General features: G+C 41.8%; 2 protein-coding genes across 2 annotated transcripts in view; one reads left to right on the top strand and one right to left on the bottom strand.

Annotated features, from left to right (window-relative positions):
• The first annotated feature begins 28 nt into the window (after nt 1-28).
• On the top strand, nt 29-15,450 carry polr2b (RNA polymerase II subunit B). Its single transcript, XM_036970257.1, has 24 exons — nt 29-47; nt 515-587; nt 701-851; nt 958-1,070; nt 1,182-1,401; nt 3,909-4,067; nt 4,167-4,331; nt 4,424-4,620; nt 9,683-9,802; nt 9,966-10,152; nt 10,280-10,423; nt 10,601-10,740; nt 10,866-10,977; nt 11,117-11,470; nt 11,658-11,826; nt 11,938-12,034; nt 12,117-12,211; nt 12,357-12,607; nt 13,180-13,269; nt 13,597-13,704; nt 13,984-14,097; nt 14,207-14,367; nt 14,612-14,807; nt 15,115-15,450. Exons 1-24 carry the CDS (start codon nt 29-31, stop codon nt 15,202-15,204), a joined length of 3,525 nt encoding a protein of 1,174 aa, XP_036826152.1. The 3' UTR covers nt 15,205-15,450.
• A 1,934-nt stretch (nt 15,451-17,384) lies between these two features.
• The window catches only part of igfbp7 (insulin-like growth factor binding protein 7), an 18,120-nt gene continuing 10,021 nt past the window's right edge, over nt 17,385-25,483 (bottom strand). Inside the window, 2 exon segments of the mRNA NM_001124648.3 lie at nt 17,385-17,670; nt 18,410-18,536. Of these exon segments, the coding sequence (NP_001118120.1) occupies nt 17,648-17,670; nt 18,410-18,536 (150 nt within the window). The 3' untranslated portion in view covers nt 17,385-17,647.

Below are 25,483 nucleotides of genomic sequence, written 5' to 3'. Positions count from 1 at the left end.
CGAACACGAGAGGGAATCGGCAGTAACCATGTATGACCAAGATGAAGGTTTGTTGGTATTTCAGCCATTTGAGTCGAATGCGTTATTTTTTTTACATAATGTAGTTAGCTAGCTTGCTGCTAGCTATCTAGTTAGCATACAGGCTAATATGCGCATCACCAAGAATAGATAGCTACAATAGCTAGCTAGCATACTAGTGCTATGTAGCTTGCGAGGTTAACTAATTGCCTAGTTGATTAGTTGGCTGGTTTCACCAGACTAAACACCTAGCTATAATCACACTTTCAACTAGGCCTACTTATATGAAAATCACATCATGTCATGTTGAATAAACAAAGTTAGCAAGTCTTTGAGGTCTGCAGATTTAAAATATCTTTCTTTGTGTCTATCAGTTGTTGTGCTGTAGGAAACTCCATGAACTAGTTAGGGCCTTGGCTAATGTTATGTCACTGCGTCTATATGCACTTCTTTGATGTCTTTTCTGTGATCTGTTATCCAAATGCTGTGATCTCAGATATTCAATACGATGAGGATGAGGATGAAATCACCCCCGATTTATGGCAGGAAGCTTGCTGGATTGTTATCAGGTAAAATTATGCTCTTTACCTATCTCTCCTATTTTTGTTGTGTCCTCATGTAGCATACACTATGCAGTTTGCTTTTGTTCAAATGACACTATCCTCTCTGATGTGCCTTACAGTTCCTATTTTGATGAGAAGGGCCTGGTGCGACAGCAGCTGGACTCCTTTGACGAGTTCATCCAGATGTCTGTGCAGAGGATCGTGGAGGATGCCCCGCCCATTGACCTGCAGGCTGAGGCCCAGCACACCTCTGGTGAGGTGGAGGATCCGGTGAGTGACAGACAGGCACTTTCAGATATTCTGCTCCATGTATTGCCTCTCTCTACGAGGGCACTTACTAATGACCTGTTAACGCTCCCCTTTTGTTGCTCTACAGCCACGCTACTTGCTGAAGTTTGAGCAGATCTACCTTTCAAAACCCACTCACTGGGAAAGAGATGGAGCCCCGTCGCCTATGATGCCCAACGAGGCCAGACTCAGGAACCTTACGTAAGTTTGCTCATTTGGGGCCATACTTTTATCACGATAAATCTCCCTTGCACATCATTTGCGACCTTCAGTGCTGCCAGTGCCAACTAGGGCCACATCTGTATTATACAGGTACTCTGCTCCACTGTACGTGGACATCACCAAGACCATCATCAAGGAGGGTGAGGACCAGCTGCAGACCCAGCACCAGAAGACCTTCATCGGCAAGATCCCGATCATGCTGCGCTCCACCTACTGCCTGCTCAGCGGCCTGACAGACCGTGATCTGTGTGAGCTCAACGAGTGCCCACTGGACCCCGGGGGCTACTTCATCATCAATGGGTCAGAGAAGGTAAAAGGAGAAATAAAGTAGAGGGTGGACTTCAGGGCAGATTCCTGTATTTAGTCTATGTTTCAATCAGGATTGGGGAGTAACATATTATGAAAGAAATGTAATATGTTATGTTACCAGAAAAAATATTGTAATCAGATGAAAAAATTGCAAAATGAAAAAATTGCTTTTAGTAATTCAGAAAATATGTTTGTGTAAAAAATCTTTGACACCTTCCTGTTTTATCAATGATATTCAAATCAGCATTGAAAAAAGGTGCAAGTTTAGGTTTGTTCCGCCTGAGTGAGTCTGACCACAAGTCAAAGACCACTATGATGACACACTAAATGCATTTGAAGGATCACAAGAAAAAAGCAAGAATAGGCTTCTATAAGCTACAGTGGCTTCAGAAAGTATTCACGCCCCTTGACATTTTTCCACATGTTGTTGTGTTACAGCCTGAATTTAAAATTGATTAAATTGAGATTTGGTGTCACTGGCCTACACACAATACCCCATAATGTCAATGTGGAATTATGTTTTTAGAAATGTTTACAAATGAATTAAAAATCAAAAGCTGAAATTAGTCTAAGTATTCAACCCCTTATGTTATGGCAAGCCTAAATAAGTTCAGGACAAAACGGGTGCTTAAGTTGCATGGACTCTGTTTGCAATTGTAGTGTTTATCATAATTTACTTCATCTCTGTACCACACACATACAATTAATTATCTGTAAGTCAAGCAGGGAATTTCAAACACGGATTCAACCACAGAGACCAGGGAGGTTTTCCAGTGCCTTACTAAGACGGGCACCTATTGGTAGATTAAAATAAAAAGCAGACATTCAATTTCCCTTTGAGCATGGTGACGTTATTTATTATGCTTTGGATCAATACACTCAGTCACTACAAAGATACAGGCGTCCTTCCTTACTCCGTTGCCCGGGAGGAAGGAAACCGCTCAGGGATTTCACCATGAGGCCAATGGTGACGTTAAAACAGTTACAGAATGTAATGGCTGTAATAGAACTGAGGATGGATCAACAACATTATAGTTACTCTACAATACTAACTTAATTGACAGAGTGAAAAGAAGGAAGCCTGTACAGAATACAAATATTCCAAAACATGCATCCTGTTTGCAACCAGGCACTAAAGCAAATCTGCAAAAAAATGTGGCTAAGAAATTAACCTTATGTCCTGTTTGGGGCAAATCCAACACATCATGGAGTACCATTCTTAAAATGTTAAAGTATGGTGGTGGATGCATCATGTTGCTTGTCATCGGTATGGATGGTTATGCTTGTCTTCAGCAAGGACTAGGGAGTTTTTTGGGGGGGGATAAAAATAAACTGAATAGAGCTAAGCACAGGCAAATGCTGGTTGTCTGCTTGCCAACAGACACTGGGAGAAAAATTCACCCTTCAGCAGGACAATAACCTAAAATGCAAGGCCAAATATACTCTGGAATTTCTTAACAAGATAACATTGAATGTTCCTGAGTGGCCTAGTTACAGTTTGGACTCAAATAGGCATGCAAATTTATGACAAGACTTGAAACAATGATTGACAACCAACTTGACAGAGCTTGGAGAATTTAAAAAAATAAATAATCTGCAAATCTTGCACAATCCAGATGTGAAAAGCTCTTAGAGACTTACCCAGAAAGACTCACAGCTGTAATAGCTGCCAAAGGTGATTCTTACATGTAATGATCAGGGGTGTGAATACTTGTGTAAATGAGATTTCTGTTTAATTTTCAATAGATTTCATAAGATTTCTAAAAACAATTTTATTTTTGTATTTCAGGCTGTAACACAACAAAATGTGGAATAAGTTGAGGGCTTAATACTTTCTGAAGGCACTGTATCTCTTTAAATGGTCCTACTGCTGTCGGAAATTTAAAGATGATCCAATTTGAATAAATGCTTGGCGGTAAGGATGACAGCAGTGGTGTAGCCTACAAAATCATAAACAGAGTAGGTTAATAAGTCCTTTTTTGGTTATGCTCAGGTAAAACAGTTTGGCTAATCTGTGTTTCTATAATTACAAATCCTATTCTTAAAGATCAAGGTCTATTAAATGAATTGGAATGACTAGAAATCTGACAGACTTTGGTTTTTAATGTAAAGATATAGCCTAATCGTATTATTATCTGTAGTAGAAAGCAATGGGTTAGAAGAAGCCTACATAACCAACCCATAAAGTAAAATACCACCTCCATTTAAGGTCAACAATGTAAACTCTAACACTGATTTATCCTGCAGTAGATGTCGTTCAATTGGTAATATTCATTTTTGTCTTCTAATGCATCTTAAGGGGAAAGTCATCTGAAAGTAATCGGATTGTTACTGAGTTTAGGTAATCCAAAAGTTATGTTACTGATTACAGTTTTGGACAGGTAACTAGTAAACTGTAACAGATTACATTAAGAAAGGAACCTAGCCAACCCTGGTTTTAATGAGTGAGCACTAACACAAGCTTTTGCAATTGGGCTATTGATAGGAATTGCCTTGTTTGGTTTGCAGGTCCTGATCGCCCAGGAGAAGATGGCCACGAACACAGTGTACGTCTTCGCCAAGAAGGACTCAAAGTATGCGTACACAGGGGAGTGCCGCTCCTGCCTGGAAAACTCCTCGCGCCCCACCAGCTCCATCTGGGTCAGCATGATGGCCAGGGGAGGACAGGTGAGAAACAAATATACCTGGTCCTAAATTTACTGGCAAATTTGCTACCATCCCAGAGATTTACATGTCAACATTTTGTTTTGTTGCTTTTTCTCCCAGGGGGTGAAGAAAAGTGCCATTGGTCAGAGGATCGTGTCCACTCTGCCCTACATCAGACAGGAAGTGCCCATCATCATAGTGTTCCGAGCCCTGGGCTTTGTGTCCGACAGAGACATCCTGGAGCACATCATCTATGACTTTGACGACCCTGAGATGATGGAGATGGTAAATCTCTTGCCTAGGATGTTCTAGATACAGGAAACACCACACACACACACACACACACACTACTTATCTGACTTGCTGTGCTCCACCAGGTCAAACCATCCCTGGACGAGGCCTTTGTGATCCAGGAGCAGAACGTGGCGCTGAACTTCATCGGCTCTCGTGGTGCCAAGCCCGGTGTCACCAAGGAGAGGAGGATCAAGTACGCCAAAGAGGTGCTGCAGAAGGAGGTGCTCCCCCACGTCGGAGTCAGTGACTTCTGTGAGACCAAGAAGGCCTATTTCTTAGGGTGAGTATTTATTATGTTATATTAATGTAATGACCATGGAGCAGGCATTCCCAATCTGTTCCATTCCGGGGACCACCAAATCACTTCAATAAGCTCTTGAGGACAAAATATTTTGGGGACAGATTGCAGTTTATTGGGGGGAGGGGTAGTCCAAAATAGGGAAGGTTGGTCCAACTTTTTTCTCCTAGTTAATTTTTGCTCTTTTACAGGTTTTACTATATAATGTCTTCCATTCTATCCAAATGTCTTCATCCGCTTGCATGCACCCCTATATCAAGGTGGTGTGTCACTTCCTTTATGAACTCCGCTTTTCCATGTGCTAACTTTTACTGTTCCAAAGGTCAATACAGTCTAATGGTCTCTCCTGCCCTCTATCCACCATTTATAGTGACATTAGTGGTAGGTGGATCGTTTGTCCAGCTCTGCAACAGGCTAACGAGCAATTCTACCACATATAAAAGCATTCAAAGCTGTGTCAATGTTTAAATATAAATCCACAAGAATAAATAGCAGATAGGCAGCGGACAGGCCAGGTGCATCATTCAGTGGTGGGAAAAAGTACCCAATTTTCAGACGGGAGTAAAAATACCTTAATAGAAAATGACTCGAGTGAAATTCACCCAGTAAAATACTACTTGAGTAAAAGTCAAAAGTATTTCGTTTTAAATATACTTAAGTATCAAAAGTAAAAGTCTAAATCATTTCAGAACCCTTATATTAAGCAAACCAGATGGCACAATGCCAGGGCCACACTCAAACAATCAGATATATACACTGCTCAAAAAAATAAAGGGAACACTTAAACAACACAATGTAACTCCAAGTCAATCACACTTCTGTGAAATCAAACTGTCCACAGCCCTCCATGTGCTCGCCAGAGGTAACCTGACTGCCATTAGGTACCGAGATGAGATCCTCAGACCCCTTGTGAGACCATATGCTGGTGCTGTTGGCCCTGGGTTCCTCCTAATGCAAGACAATGCTAGACCTCATGTGGCTGGAGTGTGTCAGCAGTTCCTGCAAGAGGAAGGCATTGCTGCTATGGACTGGCCCGCCCGTTCCCCAGACCTGAATCCAATTGAGTACATCTGGGACATCATGTCTCGCTCCATCCACCAACGCCACGTTGCACCACAGACTGTCCAGGAGTTGGCGGATGCTTTAGTCAAGGTCTGGGAGGAGATCCCTCAGGAGACCATCCGCCACCTCATCAGGAGCATGCCCAGGCGTTGTAGGGAGGTCATACAGGCACGTGGAGGCCACACACACTACTGAGCCTCATTTTGACTTGTTTTAAGGACATTACATCAAAGTTGGATCAGCCTGTAGTGTGGTTTTCCACTTTAATTTTGAGTGTGACTCCAAATCCAGACCTCCATGGGTTGATAAATTTGATTTCCATTGATAATTTTTGTGTGATTTTGTTGTCAGCACATTCAACTATGTCAAGAAAAAAATATTTAATAAGAATATTTCATTCATTCAGATCTAGGATGTGTTTTTTTTAGTGTTCCCTTTATTTTTTGGAGCAGTGTACAAACCAAGCATTTGTGTTTTAGTGAGTCCTCCAGACCAGAGGCAGTAGGGATGACCAAGGATGTTTTCTGTGTGTGAATTGGACCATTTTTCTGTCCTGCTAACAAAGCGTTCAAAATGTAACGAGTTCTTTTGGGTGACAGGGAAAATGTATGGATTCAAACATTATTTTCTTTAGGAATGTAGGAAAGTAGAAGTTGTCAAATATCAATAGTAAAGGACAGATACCCCAAAAAACGACTAAGTAGTACTTTACAGTATTTTAACTTATGTACTTTACACCACTGGCATCATTGCATGAAAGAAAATGTGATGACATGAAACACACAACTAAGAAAGCTCCCCTGTTGATCTTGTTTAGGGACAATGCAATTATCTTACCTAGACTAGCCTACAACACCACAATGCAATGAATAATTGCGTTATTGTTCTCAAGTGAGTAAAAAATCTACTCTAGGCTGCAGTGGAAATGTCATTTGAATAACAGTGCAAAAGCTGTGTGATTCAAATGTTTAATCACATTTGGATCAGTTGTTGGTCTACTCTCAACAGTTTATAAGGTCTAGAATGGCCCAGTAGCAGGCCGGTCTGGCTGTATTTTTACTTCTGTTGCTGAATGTGCTCTCTGTAGATCATCCTTCTCCCAAGTCGTCCGATAATAATGTGGCCACATACAGTTGAAGTCGGGAGTTTACATACACTTAGGTTCAACCACTCCACAAATGTCTTATTAACAAACTATAGTTTTGGCAAGTTGGTTAGGACATCTACTTTGTGCATGACACAAGTAATTTTTCCAACAATTGTTTACAGACAGATTATTTCACTATATCACAATTTCAGTGGGTCAGAAATGTACATACACTAAGTTGACTGTGCCTTTAAACAGCTTGGAAAAATCCAGAAAATTATGTCATGGCTTTAGAAGCTTCTGATAGGATAATTGACATAATTTGAGTCAATTGGAGGTGTACTTCTGGATGTATTTCGAGGCCTACCTTCAAACTCAGTGCCTCTTTGCTTGACATCATGGGAAAATCAAAAGAAATCAGCCAAGAATTGTAGACCTCAACAAGTCTGGTTCATCCTTGGCTGCAATTTCCAAATACCTGAAGGTACCACGTACATCTGTACAAACAATAGTACGCAAGTATAAACACCATGGGACCACGCAGCCGTCATACCGCTCAGGAAGGAGACAAGTTATGTTTCCTAGAGATGAACATACTTTTGTGCGGAAAGTGCAAATCATTCCCAGAACAAGGTCTACCTTCAAAATCAGTGCCTCTTTACCTGACATCATGGGAAAATCAAAATAAATCAGCCAAGACCTCAGAAAATAAATTGTAGACCTTCACAAGTCTGGTTCATCCTTGGGAGCCATTTCCAAATGCCTGAAGGTACCACGTTCATCTGTACAAACAATAGTATGTGAGTATAAACACCATGGGACCACACAGCCGTCATACTGCTCAGGTAAGGAGGTGCGTTGTGTCTCCTAGAGATTAATGTACTTTGGTGCAACAAGTTAAAATCAATCCCAGAACAGCAGCAAAGAACCTTGTGAAGACGCTGGAGGAAACGGGTACAAAGTATCTATATCCACAGTAAAACGAGTCCTATATCGACATAACCTGAAAGGCCGCTCAGCAAGGAAGAAGCCACTGCTCCAAAACCGCCATAAAAAGCCAGACTACGGTTTGCAACTGCATATAAGGACAAAGATCTTACTTTTTGAAGAAATGAACTCTGGTCTGATGAAACAAAAATAGAGCCATTTGGCCATAATGACCATCGTTATGTTTGGAGGAAAAAGGGGAGGCTTGCAAGCCGAAGAACACCATCCCAACTGTGAAGCACGGGGGTGGCAGCATCATGTTGTGGGGGTGCTTTGCTGCAGGAGGGACTGGTGCACTTCACAAAATAGATGGCATCATGAGGCAGGAAAATTATGTGGTTATATTGAAGCAACATCTCAAGACATCAGTCAGGAAGTTAAAGCTTGGTCGCAAATGGGTCTTCCAAATGGACAATGACCCCAAGCATACTTTCAAAGTTGTGACGAAATGGCTTAGGCACAACAAAGTCATGGTATTGGAGTGGCCATCACAATGCCCTGACCTCAATCCCATAGACAATCTGTTGGCAGAACTGAAAAAGCATGTGTGAGCAAGAAGGCCTACAAACCTGACTCAGTTAAACCAGCTCTGGGCCAAATTCACCCAACTTATTGTGGGAAGCTTGTGGAAGGCTACCTGAAACGTTTGACCCAAGTTAAACAATTTAAAGGCAATGCTACCAAATACTAATTGAGTGTATGTAAACTTCTGACCCACTGGGAATGTGATGAAAGCTGAAATGAATAATTCTCTCTACTATTATTCTGACATTTCACATTCTTAAAATAAAGTGATGATCCTAACTGACCTAAGACAGGGAATGTTTACAATGATTAAATGTCAGGAATTGTGTAAAATTGAGTTTAAATGTATTTGGCTAAGGTGTATGTGAACTTTAGCTTTCAACTGTATGCTCCCGGCACTCCTAGTTATTCAGGAATCTTAACACACGTTCGGCCTCCTCTCCAAGCCTAGTGGCGGAAATATTTATCATTTCACTTTTTAAAATGTGTTACCTTTTTTGTATGTGGCATTAACACAACCAGTCACAATGTTTTAATCTGATTAGGCTACTTCAAAAGTCTCCTGTAGGAATGCGCAGATTCAGAACATCTCTGTAGAGACTTGAAAATAGCTGTGCAGCGATGCTCCCCATCCAACCTGACAGAGCTTGAGAGGATCTGCAGAGAAGAATGGGACATGGATGTGTTTTCTGTTGAGATTGACGTAGTCTATTTATTGTGGTGAAAACGCAAACCACGATATTGAAGTGCTCGTATTCGTATGTTTTGTTTATTGGTTGTGTGGGCACATAAACCTGTTGGTGAGAAAAAATGTATATATTTTATATAATTATAAATATGGCGTAAAAATGTTGAAAATCTGATTCCACCCTAGCTGATCACTGTCTGCAAGCGGCTCTGATCGTGAAGTAATGAAACCGGCAGGGAGAGTGCGATCATCTGTGGTGGTCGGCGAATCTTCTGACCAGCAGCCCTGCATGGCATCGAACTGTGCCACAAAAGCATGCTGAAGTGGCGAAGTCGATATCCACGTTTATAAACGCAGTTATTGTTATTTGTGGTCTAAAACATTATTTTAGGGGAGGGTCACCTGAAAATATTTTATTACAGATGGATGTCTGTTAAACGGTTTGCGTTGTGAAAAGTAATATAAAATTGTATATAACACTGCAATATGAAACTTTTTTTTATTTTATTACAAACTTTGTTGACCACAGGTTGAAATCACTGCCATAGAGATTGTGTAACTCACCAGGTCTCTGTTGGACATTCTTTATGTAATTCTACGGTTATGACGGCGTTCTGTTACTTCATGCAATGGTCTTTTATGTTGTTGCTGGACGTATCGATGTAACTCGGTGGTGTATCTGTGTCTGTTTGCAGGTACATGGTCCACAGACTCCTATTAGCGGCCCTGGGCAGAAGAGAGCTGGACGACAGGGATCACTATGGCAACAAGAGACTAGACTTGGCTGGACCGCTGTTGGCTTTCCTGTTCCGTGGGTAAGTCCTAAAGAAATGCTTCTATAAAATGTCTAGAAAGCTTTCATTTCAGATGTAAGTGCAACTTTTTGTAAACCGCACTCCTATCCAAACTGAGCATTTGGTGAATATGTATGGAAGCTTCTTTTTTATTTGTATTTTTCATTTGTTTGGACCCATTTAGAATGTTCAAGAACCTGCTGAAAGAGATCCGCATCTACGCCCAAAAGTTTATTGACCGAGGGAAGGACTTCAACCTGGAGTTGGCCATCAAGACACGAATCATCTCCGACGGCCTGAAGTACTCTCTGGCCACAGGGAACTGGGGTGACGTCAAGAAGGCCCATCAGGCCAGAGCTGGAGTGTCCCAGGTAACACAGGGCAGAACACATCTGGTACACATCCCTATATAGTTACAGCTTAGTTTGCCGTTATGCTGCGAAAATATGATTTTGTTTATCGCCATTAAAAATTACAACATTCCTCGTCTGTTTTTAGGTGCTGAACCGCTTGACCTTCGCCTCCACCCTCTCTCACCTTCGTCGTGTGAACTCCCCCATCGGTAGGGACGGCAAGCTAGCCAAGCCCCGGCAGCTTCACAACACGCTGTGGGGCATGGTGTGCCCTGCTGAGACCCCAGAGGTATGCCCGACACCACTCCAAATCACATATATGTTCCTTTTCAAGATGGTCAGTTGTTGTATGATGCCAAATTGTTATGTTACCCACAAGGAGCTAAGCTCTCACTTAGTGTTGAAAGTGTTGTCCCTGCTTATTTTGTCCCCCCTTTTTATGTCCCCTCCCTGTCTTATTTCCCAGGGTCATGCTGTAGGCCTAGTGAAGAACCTGGCCCTCATGGCCTACATCTCTGTGGGCTCCCAGCCCTCTCCCATCCTGGAGTTCTTGGAGGAGTGGAGCATGGAGAACCTGGAGGAGATCTCACCGGCAGCCATTGCGGAGTGAGTCCAGCAGATGGCAGCACACTGCTCTTTATTAATACAGAAACACATTGTCATGTCTCTGAAAAGTTTGTCAACCCATTTTTATCTGCATTTGATGTTTTCCATTAATTCTACCCTAACAGTGCCACAAAGATCTTTGTCAATGGCTGTTGGGTGGGCATACACAAAGACCCAGAGCAGCTGATGAACACACTGAGGAAACTGAGGAGGCAGATGGACATCATTGTGTCTGAGGTAAGAGATCATTTTTCCAGATTTTCAGGACTTTTCTGACATTTTCATTATTTTATTATTAAATTAACCTACACATAAAAACCCAATATCCCCTTTTTCAGGTGTTCAATTTTCTCATACACTATTACCCGTTTTCTAGGTGTCCATGATCAGAGACATCCGAGAGAGGGAGATCCGCATCTACACGGACGCCGGGAGGATCTGTCGTCCTCTGCTGATCGTAGAGAAACAGAAGCTGCTGCTGAAGAGGAGACACATCGACCAGCTGAAGGAGAGGGAGTACAACAACTACAGTTGGCAGGACCTGGTGGCCAGCGGCGTGGTGGAGTACATCGACACTCTGGAGGAGGAGACTGTAATGCTGGCCATGACCCCTGACGACCTCCAGGAGAAGGGCGTGGCCTACTGTTCTACATACAGCCACTGTGAGATCCACCCCTCCATGATCCTGGGAGTCTGTGCTTCCATCATCCCCTTCCCCGATCACAACCAGGTACAGCAACAAAGAAATAACATGCTCCTAAAATAGGTTTTCTTATTGGGGCTGATTTGAATAGATGCAATGGCAAGAGACTGTTAATATCTATGCTATGAAACATCCTACATTTTAAGATTTTTATCTATCCATTTGAACTGTAAATCAATGAATAAATCCCCCCCCCACACCTTTTCCTATGTAGTCTCCCAGAAACACATACCAGTCTGCTATGGGTAAACAAGCCATGGGTGTGTACATCACCAACTTCCACGTGCGGATGGACACCCTGGCCCACGTGCTCTACTACCCCCAAAAACCCTTAGTCACCACCCGCTCTATGGAGTACCTACGTTTCAGAGAGCTCCCTGCAGGTGAGAGCTGGAGCGCTGCAGAATTGGCATTTTTTTTAAACTCTGACCTAAAAATGTCTGCCGTTTTTCTAGTTCTGGCTCGTTGAAATCCTCCATTTGTGCTTGGTTTAGGTATCAACTCGATTGTGGCTATTGCGGCGTACACTGGCTACAACCAGGAGGACTCTGTCATCATGAACCGCTCTGCGGTGGACCGTGGATTCTTCAGGTTTGTGCTGTGATTTGAAGACCTGCACTTTGCTGTGAAAATGACTTAAGACAAAATGTGTAAATAAGTGTTTTTATTTCAGGTCTGTGTTCTACCGCTCCTACAAAGAGCAGGAGTCAAAGAAAGGCTTCGATCAGGAGGAAATCTTTGAAAAACCCACACGCGAAACCTGTTCGGGTACGTCCTAGGCATCTTGGCATCTTAAAAATATAAAGGAGTCAGCCATTAAACCAGAGCCTACTATTTCCATCATCTCAACTTCTATTAAATTGGCAAAGATAATTTCTCATTGAACAACCCAATGGTCCTCCCCTTCTCCCAGGCATGAGGCACGCCATTTACGACAAGCTGGACGACGACGGCTTGATAGCTCCCGGAGTGCGTGTCTCCGGCGAGGACGTCATCATCGGCAAGACGGTGACCCTGCCGGAGAACGACGATGAGCTGGACAGCACCAACCGGCGCTACACCAAGAGGGACTGCAGCACCTTCCTCCGCACCAGCGAGACGGGCATCGTGGACCAAGTCATGGTCACCCTCAACCAGGAGGGCTACAAGTTCTGCAAGATTAGGGTGTGTCCTGAGTCCTCTAGATTTTCCCAGTAGTGACATTTTGACAACGTGGGTAGTAGGCTGTAAAAATGTAAAAACAAACATGGTAACAAATTACTCCTGTTGACAGCTCTACTTCTCATTTGTCAAGTTTAGGGTAGGCAGGAATTACATCCACAGTAGGGGCAGGTTTGAATTAACCATGACTTGAGTTTCACAAGCAGAATTGTGTGTAACCTTTATTTAACTTGGCAAGTCAGTTAAGAACAAATTATTTCCAATGACGACCTACCAGGGAACAGTGGGTTAAATGCCTTGTTCAAGGGCAGAACGACTGATTGACGACTGAAGCCAAATCAGAGTTGTTGACAGATTGACTAATTAAAACATGGACTCCACTGACAGAATATTGCACCCTCTATCCTTACTGCACAGCTAGAAACACCCAGCATTTTGCTACACCTGCAAATAACATCTGCTGTATGTGACAAATAAAGTTAGATTTGAAGGTTATGAGGCCTCCTTACACATGCCACTCATCTGCCTACTTGTGGCAGGATTTAACTTGACTCCATTTCTTTTTTTCTTGCCAGGTTCGCTCTGTTCGTATCCCCCAGATCGGTGACAAGTTTGCCAGTCGACACGGGCAGAAGGGTACCTGTGGTATTCAGTACAGACAGGAGGTGAAGTATTAGACATGTTCCTCATGCCTCGTCTACCGACTCCTCACTAGACTACACCGTGTGTCATTGAGCCAGGCTGTCTGGTCAATTGTCTAGAGACGCATTGTGTTTAGACTGAACATAAATACAAAACAAAGGTCTCTTCACAGGAAATGCTAAGCAACATCCCAGAAGGAGTATGTACTATAAAACTGATTTGAAATATAACATGGAAGAATGTTCCTGTCAGAGGATATCCCTTAGATGAACTGGTTCTGAAAATTGGAACCCACGTGCAGAAGTCTTTGTAAAGTCAACTATGTCCATTGTTTCCGATGCTTTCCGCAGGACATGCCCTTCACTTGCGAGGGAATTACCCCAGACATCATCATCAACCCCCACGCCATCCCCTCTCGTATGACAGTCGGCCATTTGATCGAGTGCCTGCAGGGCAAGGTACTGTCGCCTGTCTGACTCCTCCACCCACTTCAACTTTTACTCCCTTTTACGAGACCTCTTAATGTGACCGTAAAGTGATCATAAGTAAAAACCAATAGGATTGTCTGTCGTCTAGATTAGATCTTTTACAAATGTCAAAGGTCAGCGAGAATTTGTTAAATTAAAAAAATGAAGCGGAGCATTTTATTTTTTTAGATGTCATGTAAATCAAGTGCTGCGGATGGCAGTTATCTTGTAGCAACGTTTCCACCTTCCCGCCCTCCTTTCACCTTGTAGGTTTCAGCCAACAAAGGGGAGATTGGTGACGCCACGCCTTTCAACGATGCGGTCAATGTGCAGAAAGTCTCCAACCTGCTGTCTGAATACGGATATCACCTGAGGGGCAACGAGGTCAGGACGTCAGCCTCCTTTACCATTCACATCCTACTTTTCTATAGGAGCTACTTGACACTAGTCTGTCTAGAGATTCCAATTGACTGGTTTCGTCTTTCCCCTCTAGGTGTTGTACAACGGCTTCACCGGCCGTAAGATTACCTCTCAGATCTTCCTCGGGCCCACATACTACCAGCGCCTGAAGCACATGGTGGACGATAAGATCCACTCTCGGGCCCGAGGCCCAGTCCAGATCCTCAACAGACAGCCCATGGAGGGCAGATCACGGTAAGAACACTAATAAATATTTAACGTCTGACTTTTTCCCCTTTTATGGCACTATGTGAGTGCACTGGGTATGCATTTCTGAGCTCGTATTCATAAAGCAACTTTTTTAAGTAGGAGCTGATCTATGATCAGTTCTGTCTTTTTAGATGATAATAAAAGCACTAGATCCTCGATCAGATGCTTTGTTAATACAGGCCCTGGTTTTGGCCCACTTTACTAACCGTGCTGTCATCTGTCCACCCAGTGACGGAGGTCTTCGTTTTGGGGAGATGGAGCGCGATTGTCAGATAGCCCACGGCGCGGCTCAGTTCCTGCGTGAGAGGCTGTTCGAGGCGTCCGACCCCTACCAGGTCCACGTCTGCAACCTATGTGGCCTCATGGCCATCGCCAACACCCGCACCCACACCTACGAGTGCAGGGGCTGTCGCAACAAAACACAGGTACGTGTCAACACCACCACCAGTGTCCCTGTTATCCCTGTTTTTATTTTATTTGTTTATTTCATTTCACATTTATTTAACATGGTTTATGCTTAGGTCGGCCTATTAATTTGTTGTTACTACCTTTTATTACAGTAACTATGTCAATTCTGATTCTAACTACAATACAGTATAGTGAAATGTGTCCTTATAGATTAGTGTTCAAAAATGACCAGCCTATAAAAAATCTTAACTCTGGGCCTCTATAGCCTTAGTTTTGTTTCTGAAGATTTATTGATTAAGATAATGTACAATGTAACCTTTTCAGATCTCCCTGGTCAGAATGCCGTACGCCTGCAAGCTGCTCTTCCAGGAGCTCATGTCCATGAGTATCGCCCCTCGTATGATGACCAGTTAGGAGCACTACCGAGCCCCTTTTCGAGTCGACGGGAATTCAATTATGTGTGGAAGGAATGTCGAGGACATCACTTATCTCTACAGTGGGAGAGCTGAATGCAACAGTCAACTTGTTTTGATGCTAATGGTCAGGCTTGTGTTTTTGTCTGCAAAAGTATTTTTGTTGTGATATCACAGTTTTGGAAAAGAAGGAAGATCGTCTGTTATTTTTGTAAAACTAGAATAAATGTTTATTAATGTGCTGTCACACTGTATTTTTTTAATTCTGTGTTTTGTAGCTAGCTTGATCTGGATTTGAAAAACTGAGATGTTATATTTCTGTCACACTTTAAAAAGCTCTGTGCAGAACTCTTGATCATGTAATATCGAAATAACCACAAAAAATAACCACAAGTCAATGTTTGTATTTATTAGTGATGTACAGCACCTGTCACACAGTAATAACATCTAGTGTTAGTAAACCATACACCAACGTGAATACAGCAAATTCATACATACAGCTTAAGTCTGGGGGAAACTAGAAACATTTGGTAAAAGCAATGTCCGCTGGCCTCTTCATTGGAGTTGCAGACTTTTAGCACCGAAAGTGGATCTCTACATTCCATCATAAATCCTCCTTTTTCTACACCATTTTATACCTGTCGGTTACTCAATATGCCCTACAGTACATCCCCAGACATCTGCCACGGTTTGGATTGGTAGCTAAACCCGTAGTATGCGAGTACTGGGATTATATGAATGCAAGAGGGTTCTGAGTTTGGTTTTCCTTCCTCTAATTCCTGATCACTCACTCCACACATTGGCTTTTGCAAAGGCATGTCTTTATGGCTTGTCAAGGGAAAGAATGATTTGTGTACTTTTCAGGGGGTCCAAAAAATAATCTTGGTACATTAGAAATAAAAAAAATATATAATTTCAAATGTAAGATTTATTCAAATTCATGTGTTTTTTCACATGACAATTTTAGTAAGGGTAATTGTTTTATGCCTGGGTATCTATGATTCTGCCTTGCCCACAGGGCCAAACTACTGCATTTGTGGCCCCCGGGAACCGGCCTCCATTTTTTTGGGGTAGGCCGTTAACTTCCTGCACATTTTGTCATGAAGCTAACAGAACATGTTGCAGTTTTAAAGCTAAGTTCCTGCAATTATACACTTTTTGCCATGGGGAAGGGATTTTTTTTGCTGTTTTATAGCTTTTCTCATGCTTTTATTCACATTTTGCCATGAGGCTGAGAAAATGTTGCATTTTTAAAGCTAATTTCATGCAATTCTACACATTTTGCTATCATATGCTAATTGAAAAACAATAGGTCAGGGGCACACACGCGTTCGGTAATCTGTTCCTGCTTGGCCAACTAGTAATGGTCTTGCAATGTATTATTTTTGCTAGAATTAAATGGAATAATTCACAAAAACAGTAAACTATGTCAAAAAAAGATGGAATAGTAAGAGTGAAGCATGCACATGCAATTCGTGTGTGTGTGCACATACACAGTGTACAAAACATTAGGAACACCTGCTCGTTCCATGACAGACTGACCAGGTGAGAGCTATGATCACTTGTTAAATCCATGTCAGTCAGTGTTAATGAAGGGGAGGAGACTGGTTAAAGTTGTGTATGTGTGCCATTCAAGAAGGTGAATGGGCAAGACAAAAGATTTAAGTGCCTTTGAACAGGGTGGGGTCGTAGGTGCCAGGCGCACTAGTTTGAGGGCGTCAAGAACAGCAATGCCGCTGGGTTTGTCACGCTCAACAGTTTCCCGTGTGTATCAAGAATGGTCCACCACCCAAAGGACACCCAGCAAGTTTGACACAACTGTGAGAAGCATTGGAGTCAATGTGGGCCAGCATCCTTGTGGAATGCTTTTGACACCTCGTAGAGGTCATGACCCAACAAATTGAATCTGTTCTGAGGGCAAAAAGGGATACAACTCAACATTAGGAAGGTGTTCCTAATGTTTTGTACACTGTGTACTTATTGATGAATTACTTGTGTGTGATGTCAGTGATAAGAAATGTGTGTGAGAGGCCTAGGCGACTCTTGTGGATGACTGTCTACAATACAGTGTACTGAATATCACTGAAAACTGACTTGTTACAAGTCCTGTGTGGCTCAGTTGATAGAGCATGGTGCTTGTAATTCTAGGGTTGTGGGTTTGATTCGGATGGGGGACCGGTATGATTATTCATTATTTATTTTTACGTACGCGCTCACCACTGAAAGTTGCTCTGGATAAGAGTGTCTGCTGAATGACTCAAATATTTAACACATATTTAACAAATGGCAACGTTCTCAAATATAAATCTGATGGATCTCTGGGATGCTAATGGTGGCTGTTGGTCCTCTTTCTTAGTCATTGTACAGGTCTACTGGTGGGATGGTAGGGGCTTCTCCTGATCCTGCCAGGAGTCACCACCGAGGCTCTACTGTGCTGAGATGCCTTACAGCTCATCATCCTTGGCCACTGGAAGAGAGACACACAGGCAAGAGCACAATGACACATTGGGTAAGTGGATTTCTAGGGTAATCGTCCTTAACTGGTCCTATTTATGACCAATGATAGGGGAGACCTATGTGTTATATGTGAATCTGGGGGAGACCTGAATACTTTGATCTGTTTCCATCAGATTTGTATCCCATATCTAGCCCTGATTCCTTTTTTAGATCACTGGTAATGAAGAAGTGCTTAGATCTTGCAGGACGGAGAGCATCCCTTGTTTTGAATAGTGTCCATTATCACAGATCACCAGGGTTGGAAAAACACCTAAAAGTAGAGCTTTCCTTTTGATATGAATGCCGTTCTCACTTAAACATCCAAGTTCTTTCCCCTGGAGCGCAGATGTATAGGCAGTGCAGTGAGTGCATCTGTCAACGCTCGCACAAAGTTACACACCCAGTAACACGCGCTGCCTTGTCGAAGGCAACCATCAAGCCCTGTCAAGAGAGCAGCCAGGTGATGTGGATCAAACTAAGTATGCACTCCTAAACATGTCAGGACAGAATGGGAACCAGGGGCTAGCGGGCTTGAATTCCAAACAAGTCACACATACTGTACATACACACCCTTTGATTTGCCCTCTGAATACCTACATTTGCCCTTTATATGTGGTAAATATCCCCCTTTGCCATATTGTGTGGGTCTATAGATTTAACATGAAACAGAGTAGAAATAGCAGTGAAATAGAAAAGGATGTGCTGGGTACCTTTCTTGACAGGGATGTCATCGATGGACTCCACCACATGAATGGTGCCCACCGCTGAGGCCTCTCCCTTGGTGTTGACAGCGTGGCACTCATACGAGCCCGCCTCTTCCTTGGTGAGCGGCGAGATCTGAAAAGCATGGTGGCGGCGGTTATCGCCTTATCTGATTTTATCAGAACACGCAAGGCAACACAAACACAGCCTCAACTCTTCCTCCCAGCCAAGCTTGGCTCATTTCGACAGAGCATGGGTGCCATTTCAATTGGAAAGAAGCGTTCTGGATTGTTTTACGTCTGTCTGACTGCTGCCCAGTGCCGGCTTCCACCTGTGTAGGTCTTTAGATACTTCTCACAGCTACAAACATATCATGGAAGATGGCCAATGAGTAGAAATTCTATGAAGAAATTTAATGAATGTGATGTTTGACAGCAGGGGAGCAGAATACTGAGAGAGAAACAGGGAGGGATGGGTAGATAGATCTAACCACTGAACACCAATGTTTTCTGTTCATTTACTCAGACATGGAGGAAGGAGTTGCATGTGTATTAAACTCTATGTTATGTAGAGGATCTGAACAGAACAAGTCAATGGGTAGTGTTCATGGATAACTTTGGAATGTGCCTCAAGTAATATTATTCATAAATAAAGTAATAGAATGTCAGGTATCTAATACATAACTCTTCCATCCTATGCTTAATTTCTACCTTTACTACCTCTGTGTGGGCCTTGAGGTATTTGACTGATTTGTTTCTGTGGGACGACCCACAAGTCTGTATGATAGCTTAACTCCTTTGTACTAAAAGTGTTTCAAGTCGAGGTCTGATTTCACCATTACTATTACCACCCAGGTGGTAAATGCAAAGATCCAGTCCATCTAAAAAACTGGAGACCCCTTACACTGCAGTGTTGTGATGCCAAAATCTCAGCAAAATGCATAGAATTTAAACTGTATTTTGTCAGATATTATTCATCCTAATCAGACAGGTTTTTTTACATGGATGATACATCGCCGATAATATAAGACATATACTAGAAAGAGTATAGAACACTATGAAAAATCTGGGAAACCAGGCCTGGTATTCATAGCTGACCTTGAAAAGGCCTTTGATAAAGTACGACTGAAATGTATATATAAATGCCTGGACAATTTTAATTTTGGAGAATCTCTTATACAATGGCTTAAAGTTATGTTTACTAACCCCAGGTGTAAAATGGTAAATAATGCTACTTCTCAAAAAGTATAAAATTGTCAAGAGGAGTAAAACAAGGTTGTCCACTATCGGCAATATCTATTTATTATGGCCATCGAAATGTTAGCTATTAAAATCAGATCCAACAATAATATCAATGGGCTAGAAATCCAGGGCTTAAAAATAAACGTGTCACTGTAGGCTGATATTTCCTGTTGTCTTTTAACCCTCCTGTTTTGTTTGTTTCACGTTAATTAATTATGTTTTCCCGGTCCAAAATTACCGGCCCATTATAGCTGATTATAAATCCATAATAATACATATATTATCACCTAATGTTGTGTTAGATATTTTTATCAACTTCAGTTCTTATGGACATTACAAGTTTTGAACTTCTATTTGCTATTTATGGCCTATAGGCCTCATTGACCTGAGCTCATACAACTCATTTTTTAGTAAAAAAAAGCATAATGTATGGATTACTTTTACTATAACAAATACTCAGATTAAACATATTGTGCTATTTATCACAGACTGCTTTGTGTCAAAGTTTAAAAGGACATTTGTTTTGAAAACATTGCAAATGTTTAAATAGTGGCAGGATTTTATGTCATCAACCTGGTGTATCTCGTATCCGATAACATTTTCAGTCGACAGCCGACCTCTCCTCTCAGTTGGGTTGGGGATGAAGATAAGGACAAATTCCCATTTTTTGACAGGAATGTAACAACAACCTCAGGAGGGCCCTCTTCCTCATCACTGGATTGTTCCATATCGGTTGTCTCTTGGTCTGGATCATATTCTGTGTTGTCTTCAACTTCTGACACTTCCTCCTCTAATGCATCGTCCCTGTCAGTTTCCTGGCCTCTCTCCTCCTCATGATTAAGAGCCTCACATACAGTATATCATCATGGTCATTGTGCTGCCATAGAATGAATTGTGAGCAAGGCCTCAAAAAAGCTTTATATACCAGAGCTGCCAGGAAAGTTCTATATATTATTGAAACAATGTTGCAATTGTTTGTGAGAATGCCAACAGGTGTGGTTATATTCCCCAATTATATTGGGGAAATGTTCCCGTGGGTGTTGTCATGGAAGCCAAGTAGGGGAGTGAGGTGTGTGTGTGCTCAAACACACATGCGTTTGTGGGAGAGGAAGTGTGTCCATCTGATGAATAGGCATGTGGCTTAACTCAATTTTATACACTAGTTGTAGTCTCACCCATTAATTTCTAATGACAGGTCGTTTTTTGACCGGGAACACCACAAGTGTGGAGAGTTAAATAAAACACCCAAAATTTTATGAAAATCATCCAAATGTATTTTCTGTGGACAGGGCCTTATGACAATCAGATTAAATGAACTACAGTCGTGGCCAAAAGTTTTGAGAATGACACAAATATTAATTTTCACAAAGTCTGCTGCCTCAGTTTGTATGATGGCAATTTGCATATACTCCAAAATGTTATGAAGAGTTATCAGATGAATTGCAAAGTCCCTCTTTGCCATGCAAATTAACTGAATCCTCAAAAACATTTCCACTGCATTTCAGCCCTGCCACAAAAGGACCAGCTGACATCATGTCAGTGATTCTCTCGTTAACACCGGTGTTAGTGTTGACGAGGGCAAGGCTGGAGTGATCTCTCAAACTGATTGAGTTTGAATAACAGACTGGAAGCTTCAAAATGAGGGTGGTGCTTGGAATCATTGTTCTTCCTCTGTCAACCATGGTTACCTTCAAGGAAACAAGTGCTGTCATCTTTGCTTTGCACAAAAAAAGGGCTTCACAGGCAAGGATATTGCTGCCATTTATCGGATCATCAAGAACTTCAAGGAGAGCGGTTCAATTGTTGTGAAGAAGGCTTCAGGGCGCCCAAGAAAGTCCAGCAAGCGCCAGGACCGTCTCCTAAAGTTGATTCAGCTGCGGGATCGGGGCGCCACCAGTACAGAGCTTGCTCTGGAATGGCAGCAGGCAGGTGTGAGTGCATCTGCACGCACAGTGAGGCAAAGACTTTTGGACGATGGCCTGGTGTCAAAAAGGGCAGCAAAGAAGCCACTTCTCTCCAGGAAAAACATCAGGTACAGGGATTGGACTGCTGAGAACTGGGGTAAAGTCCTTTTCTCTGATGAATCCCCTTTCCGATTGTTTGGGGCATCCGGAAAAAAGCTTGTCTGGAGAAGACAAGGTGAGCGCTACCATCAGTCCTGTGTCATGCCAACAGTAAAGCATCCTGAGACCATTCATGTGTGGGGTTGCTTCTCAGCCAAGGTAGTGGGCTCACTCACAATTTTGCCTAAGAACACAGCCATGAATAAAGAATGGTACCAACACATCCTCCGAGAGCAACTTCTCCCAACCATCCAGGAACAGTTAGAACAGTCTATTTCTGGAAAGATCACCTTGATTAAAACTTCTTAGGGCTGCAATCCCATTAATGGGATTGATATGACAACGGCCAGTGAAAGTGCAGAACGCCAAATTCAAACAACAGAAATCTCATAATTACAATTCCTCAAACATATTTGAAATGTAATCTTGTTGTTAACCCCACCAAAGTGTCCGATTTCAAATAGGTTTTAAAGCGAAAGCATCACAAACGATTATGTTAGGTCACCGCCAAGTCACAGAAAAATTCAGCCATTTTTCCAGCCAAAGACAGAAGTCCCAAAAAGCACAATTAGATATAAAATTAAATCACTAACCTTTGATGATCTTCATCAGATGACACTCATAGGACTTCATGTTACAAAATTCATGTATGTTTTGTTCGAAAAAAGGGGATATTTATTAGAGGTCGACCGATTATGATTTTTCAATGCCGATACCGATTATTGGAGGACAAAAAAAGCCGACACCGATTAACCGGACGATTTTTTTAAATGCAATACTGAATGAACACTTATTTTAACTTAATATAATACATAAATCAATTTAGCCTCAAATAAATAATGAAACATGTTCAATTTGGTTTAAATAATGCAAAAACAAAAGTGTTGGAGAAGAAAGGAAAAGTGCAATATGTGCCATGTAAGAAAGCTAACGTTTAAGTTATGAGAACATGAGAACATATGAAAGCTGGTGGTTCCTTTTAACACGAGTCTTCAATATTCCCAGGTAAGAAGTTTTAGGTTGTAGTTATTATAGGAATTATAGGACTATTTCTCTCTATACCATTTGTATTTCATATACCTTTGACTATTGGATGTTATTATAGGCACTTTAGTATTGCCAGTGTAACAGTATAGCTTCCGTACCTCTCCTCGCTCCTACCTGGGCTCGAACCAGGAACACAATGACAACAGCCACATTCGAAGCAGCGTTACCCATGCAGAGCAAGGGGAACAACTACTCCAAGTCTCAGAGCGAGTGACGTTTGAAACGCTATTAGCGCGCACCCTGCTAACTAGCTAGCCATTTCACATCACATCGTTACACCAGCCTAATCTCGGGAGTTGATAGGCTTGAAGTCATAAACAGCAGAGCTGCTGGCAAAACGCACGAAAGTGCTGTTTGAATGAATGCTTATGAGCCTGCTGGTGCCTACCATCGCTCAGTCAGACTGCTCTATCAAATCAGACTTAATTATAATATAATAACACACAAAATATGAGCCTTAGGTCATTAATATGGTCAAATCCGGAAACAAGACGTTTATTCTTTCAGTGAAATACGGAACCGTTCCGTATTTTATCTAACGGGTGGCATCCATCAGTCGAAATATTCCTGTTACATTGCACAACCTTCAATGTTATGTCATAATTACGTACACTTCTGGCAAATTAGTTTGCAATGAGCCAGGCGGCCCAAACTGTTGCATTTACCCTGACTCTGCGTGCAATGAACGCAAGTGAAGTGACACAATTTCACCTGATTCATATTGCCTGCTAACCTGGATTTCTTTTAGCTAAATATATATACTTCTGTGTATTGATTTTAAGAAAGGCATTGGTGTTTATGGTTAGGTACACGTTGGAGCAACGACAGTCCTTTTTCGCGAATGCGCACTGCGTCAATTATATGCAATGCAGGACACACTAGATAAACTAGTAATATCATCAACCATGTGTAGTTATAACTAGTGATTATGATTAAGTTTAATGCTAGCTAGCAACTTACCTTGGCTTCTTACTGCATTCGCGTAACAGGCGGGCTGCTCGTGACGCGGGTGGTTAGAGCGTTGGACTAGTTAACTGTAAGGTTGCAAGATTGAATCCCTGAGCTGACAAGGTAAAAATCTGTCATCCTGCCCCTGAACAGGGCAGTTAACCCACTGTTCCTAGGCCGTCATTGAAAATAAGAATGTGTTCTTAACTGACTTGCCTAGTTAAATAAAGATTAAATAAAGGTGTAAAAAATAAAAAATCTGCAAAATCGGCGTCCAAAATTACAGATTTCCGATTGTTTATGAAAACTTGAAATCGGCCCTAATTAATCGGCCAGTCCGATTAATCGGTCGACCTCTAATATTTATATAAAAAAATCTCAGTATACATTGGCGCGTTATGTTCACTAGTTCCAAAAACATCCAGTGACATTGAAGAGAGCCACATCAGTTTACAGAAATACTCATTATAAATGTTGATGAAAATACAAGGAAATATAGATAAACTTCTCCTTAATGCAACCGCTGTGTCAGATTTCAAAAAAGCTTTACAGAAAAAGCAAACCATGCAATAATCTGAGAACGGTGCTCAGAAAACAAATAGATATATCCGCCATGTTGGAGTCAAAATAAATCAGAAATAACATTATAAATATTCACTTACCTTTGATGATCTTCATCAGAATGCACTCCCAGGAATACCAGTTCCACATTAAATTTTTATTTGTTCGATAATGTCCATCATTTATGTCCAAATAGCTACTTTTGTTAGCGCGTTTGGTAAACAAATCCAAAGTCACGAAGCGCGTTCACCAGTTGCAGACGAAATTTCAAAAAGTTCCGTTACTGCCCGTAGAAACATGTCAAACGATGTCTGGAATCAATCTTTAGGATGTTTTTAACATAAAACTTCAATAATATTCCAACCGGAGAATTCCTTTGTCTTCAGAAAAGCAAAGGAGCGCGAGCTACCTCTCATGTGAAATGCGCGTGACCAGCGCGTGACCAGCGCGTGACTGCTGGCAGACCTCTGACTCAATCGGCCCCACTTCACAGTAGAATCCTCAAACAAGTTTCTAAAGACGGAAGTGCAACATAACCAATATTCCACTGTGTATTCAATAGGGGCTGAGTTGAAAATCGACCAACCTCAGATTTCCCAGTTCCTGTTTGGATTTCTTCCTAGGTGTTTGCCTGCCATATGAGTTCTGTCATACTCACAGACATCATTCAAACAGTTTTAGAAACTTCAGAGTGTTTTCTATCCTAAACTAATAATAATATGCATATATTAAAAACTTCTTGATTCTACTTGAGACGCAGATGTCTCAAGTAGACACCTGGAAATGCAAATGCGCTACGCTAAATGCTAAATGTACTCGTTACAACTCAAACCTTGATCAAAATTCACAAGCAGGGTATTGAATTAAAGCTACACTCGTTGTGAACCTAGCCAGCAAGTCAGATTTTTAAAATGCTTTTCGGCGAAAGCATGAGAAGGTATTATCTGATAGCATGCACCACCTGAAAATGCCTGAATGCGACGTAAACAGAGACTCCGCTTATCCGACGCAGCACAAAACGCAGAAATAAAATAAAACATTCATTACCTTTGACGAGCTTCTTTCTTGGCACTCCTATATGCCCCATAAACATCACTATTGGGTCTTTTTTTCGTTTAAATTGGTCCATATATACCCAAAATAGCTTTGTATGGAAGCTGTGTCATTCAGAAAAAAACATCGTTTTTAAACGCTGCGTAATTTTTTTAAATTAAAAAAGTCG

The sequence above is a fragment of the Oncorhynchus mykiss genome, chromosome 31 (assembly GCF_013265735.2).
Source record: "Oncorhynchus mykiss isolate Arlee chromosome 31, USDA_OmykA_1.1, whole genome shotgun sequence".
In the NCBI taxonomy this organism is placed as follows: domain Eukaryota; kingdom Metazoa; phylum Chordata; class Actinopteri; order Salmoniformes; family Salmonidae; genus Oncorhynchus; species Oncorhynchus mykiss.
Note: the sequence above shows the minus strand (reverse complement) of the source record. Positions and strands in the feature narration are given on the sequence as shown.

Excerpts from the sequence above, each read along its gene's own strand:
- polr2b (XM_036970257.1), top strand. Across the intron at positions 10,978-11,116 it reads TGGACATCATTGTGTCTGAG|GTGTCCATGATCAGAGACAT; the intron begins GTAAGAGATCAT and ends CCCGTTTTCTAG. Across the intron at positions 12,035-12,116 it reads GTGGACCGTGGATTCTTCAG|GTCTGTGTTCTACCGCTCCT; the intron begins GTTTGTGCTGTG and ends TTTTTATTTCAG.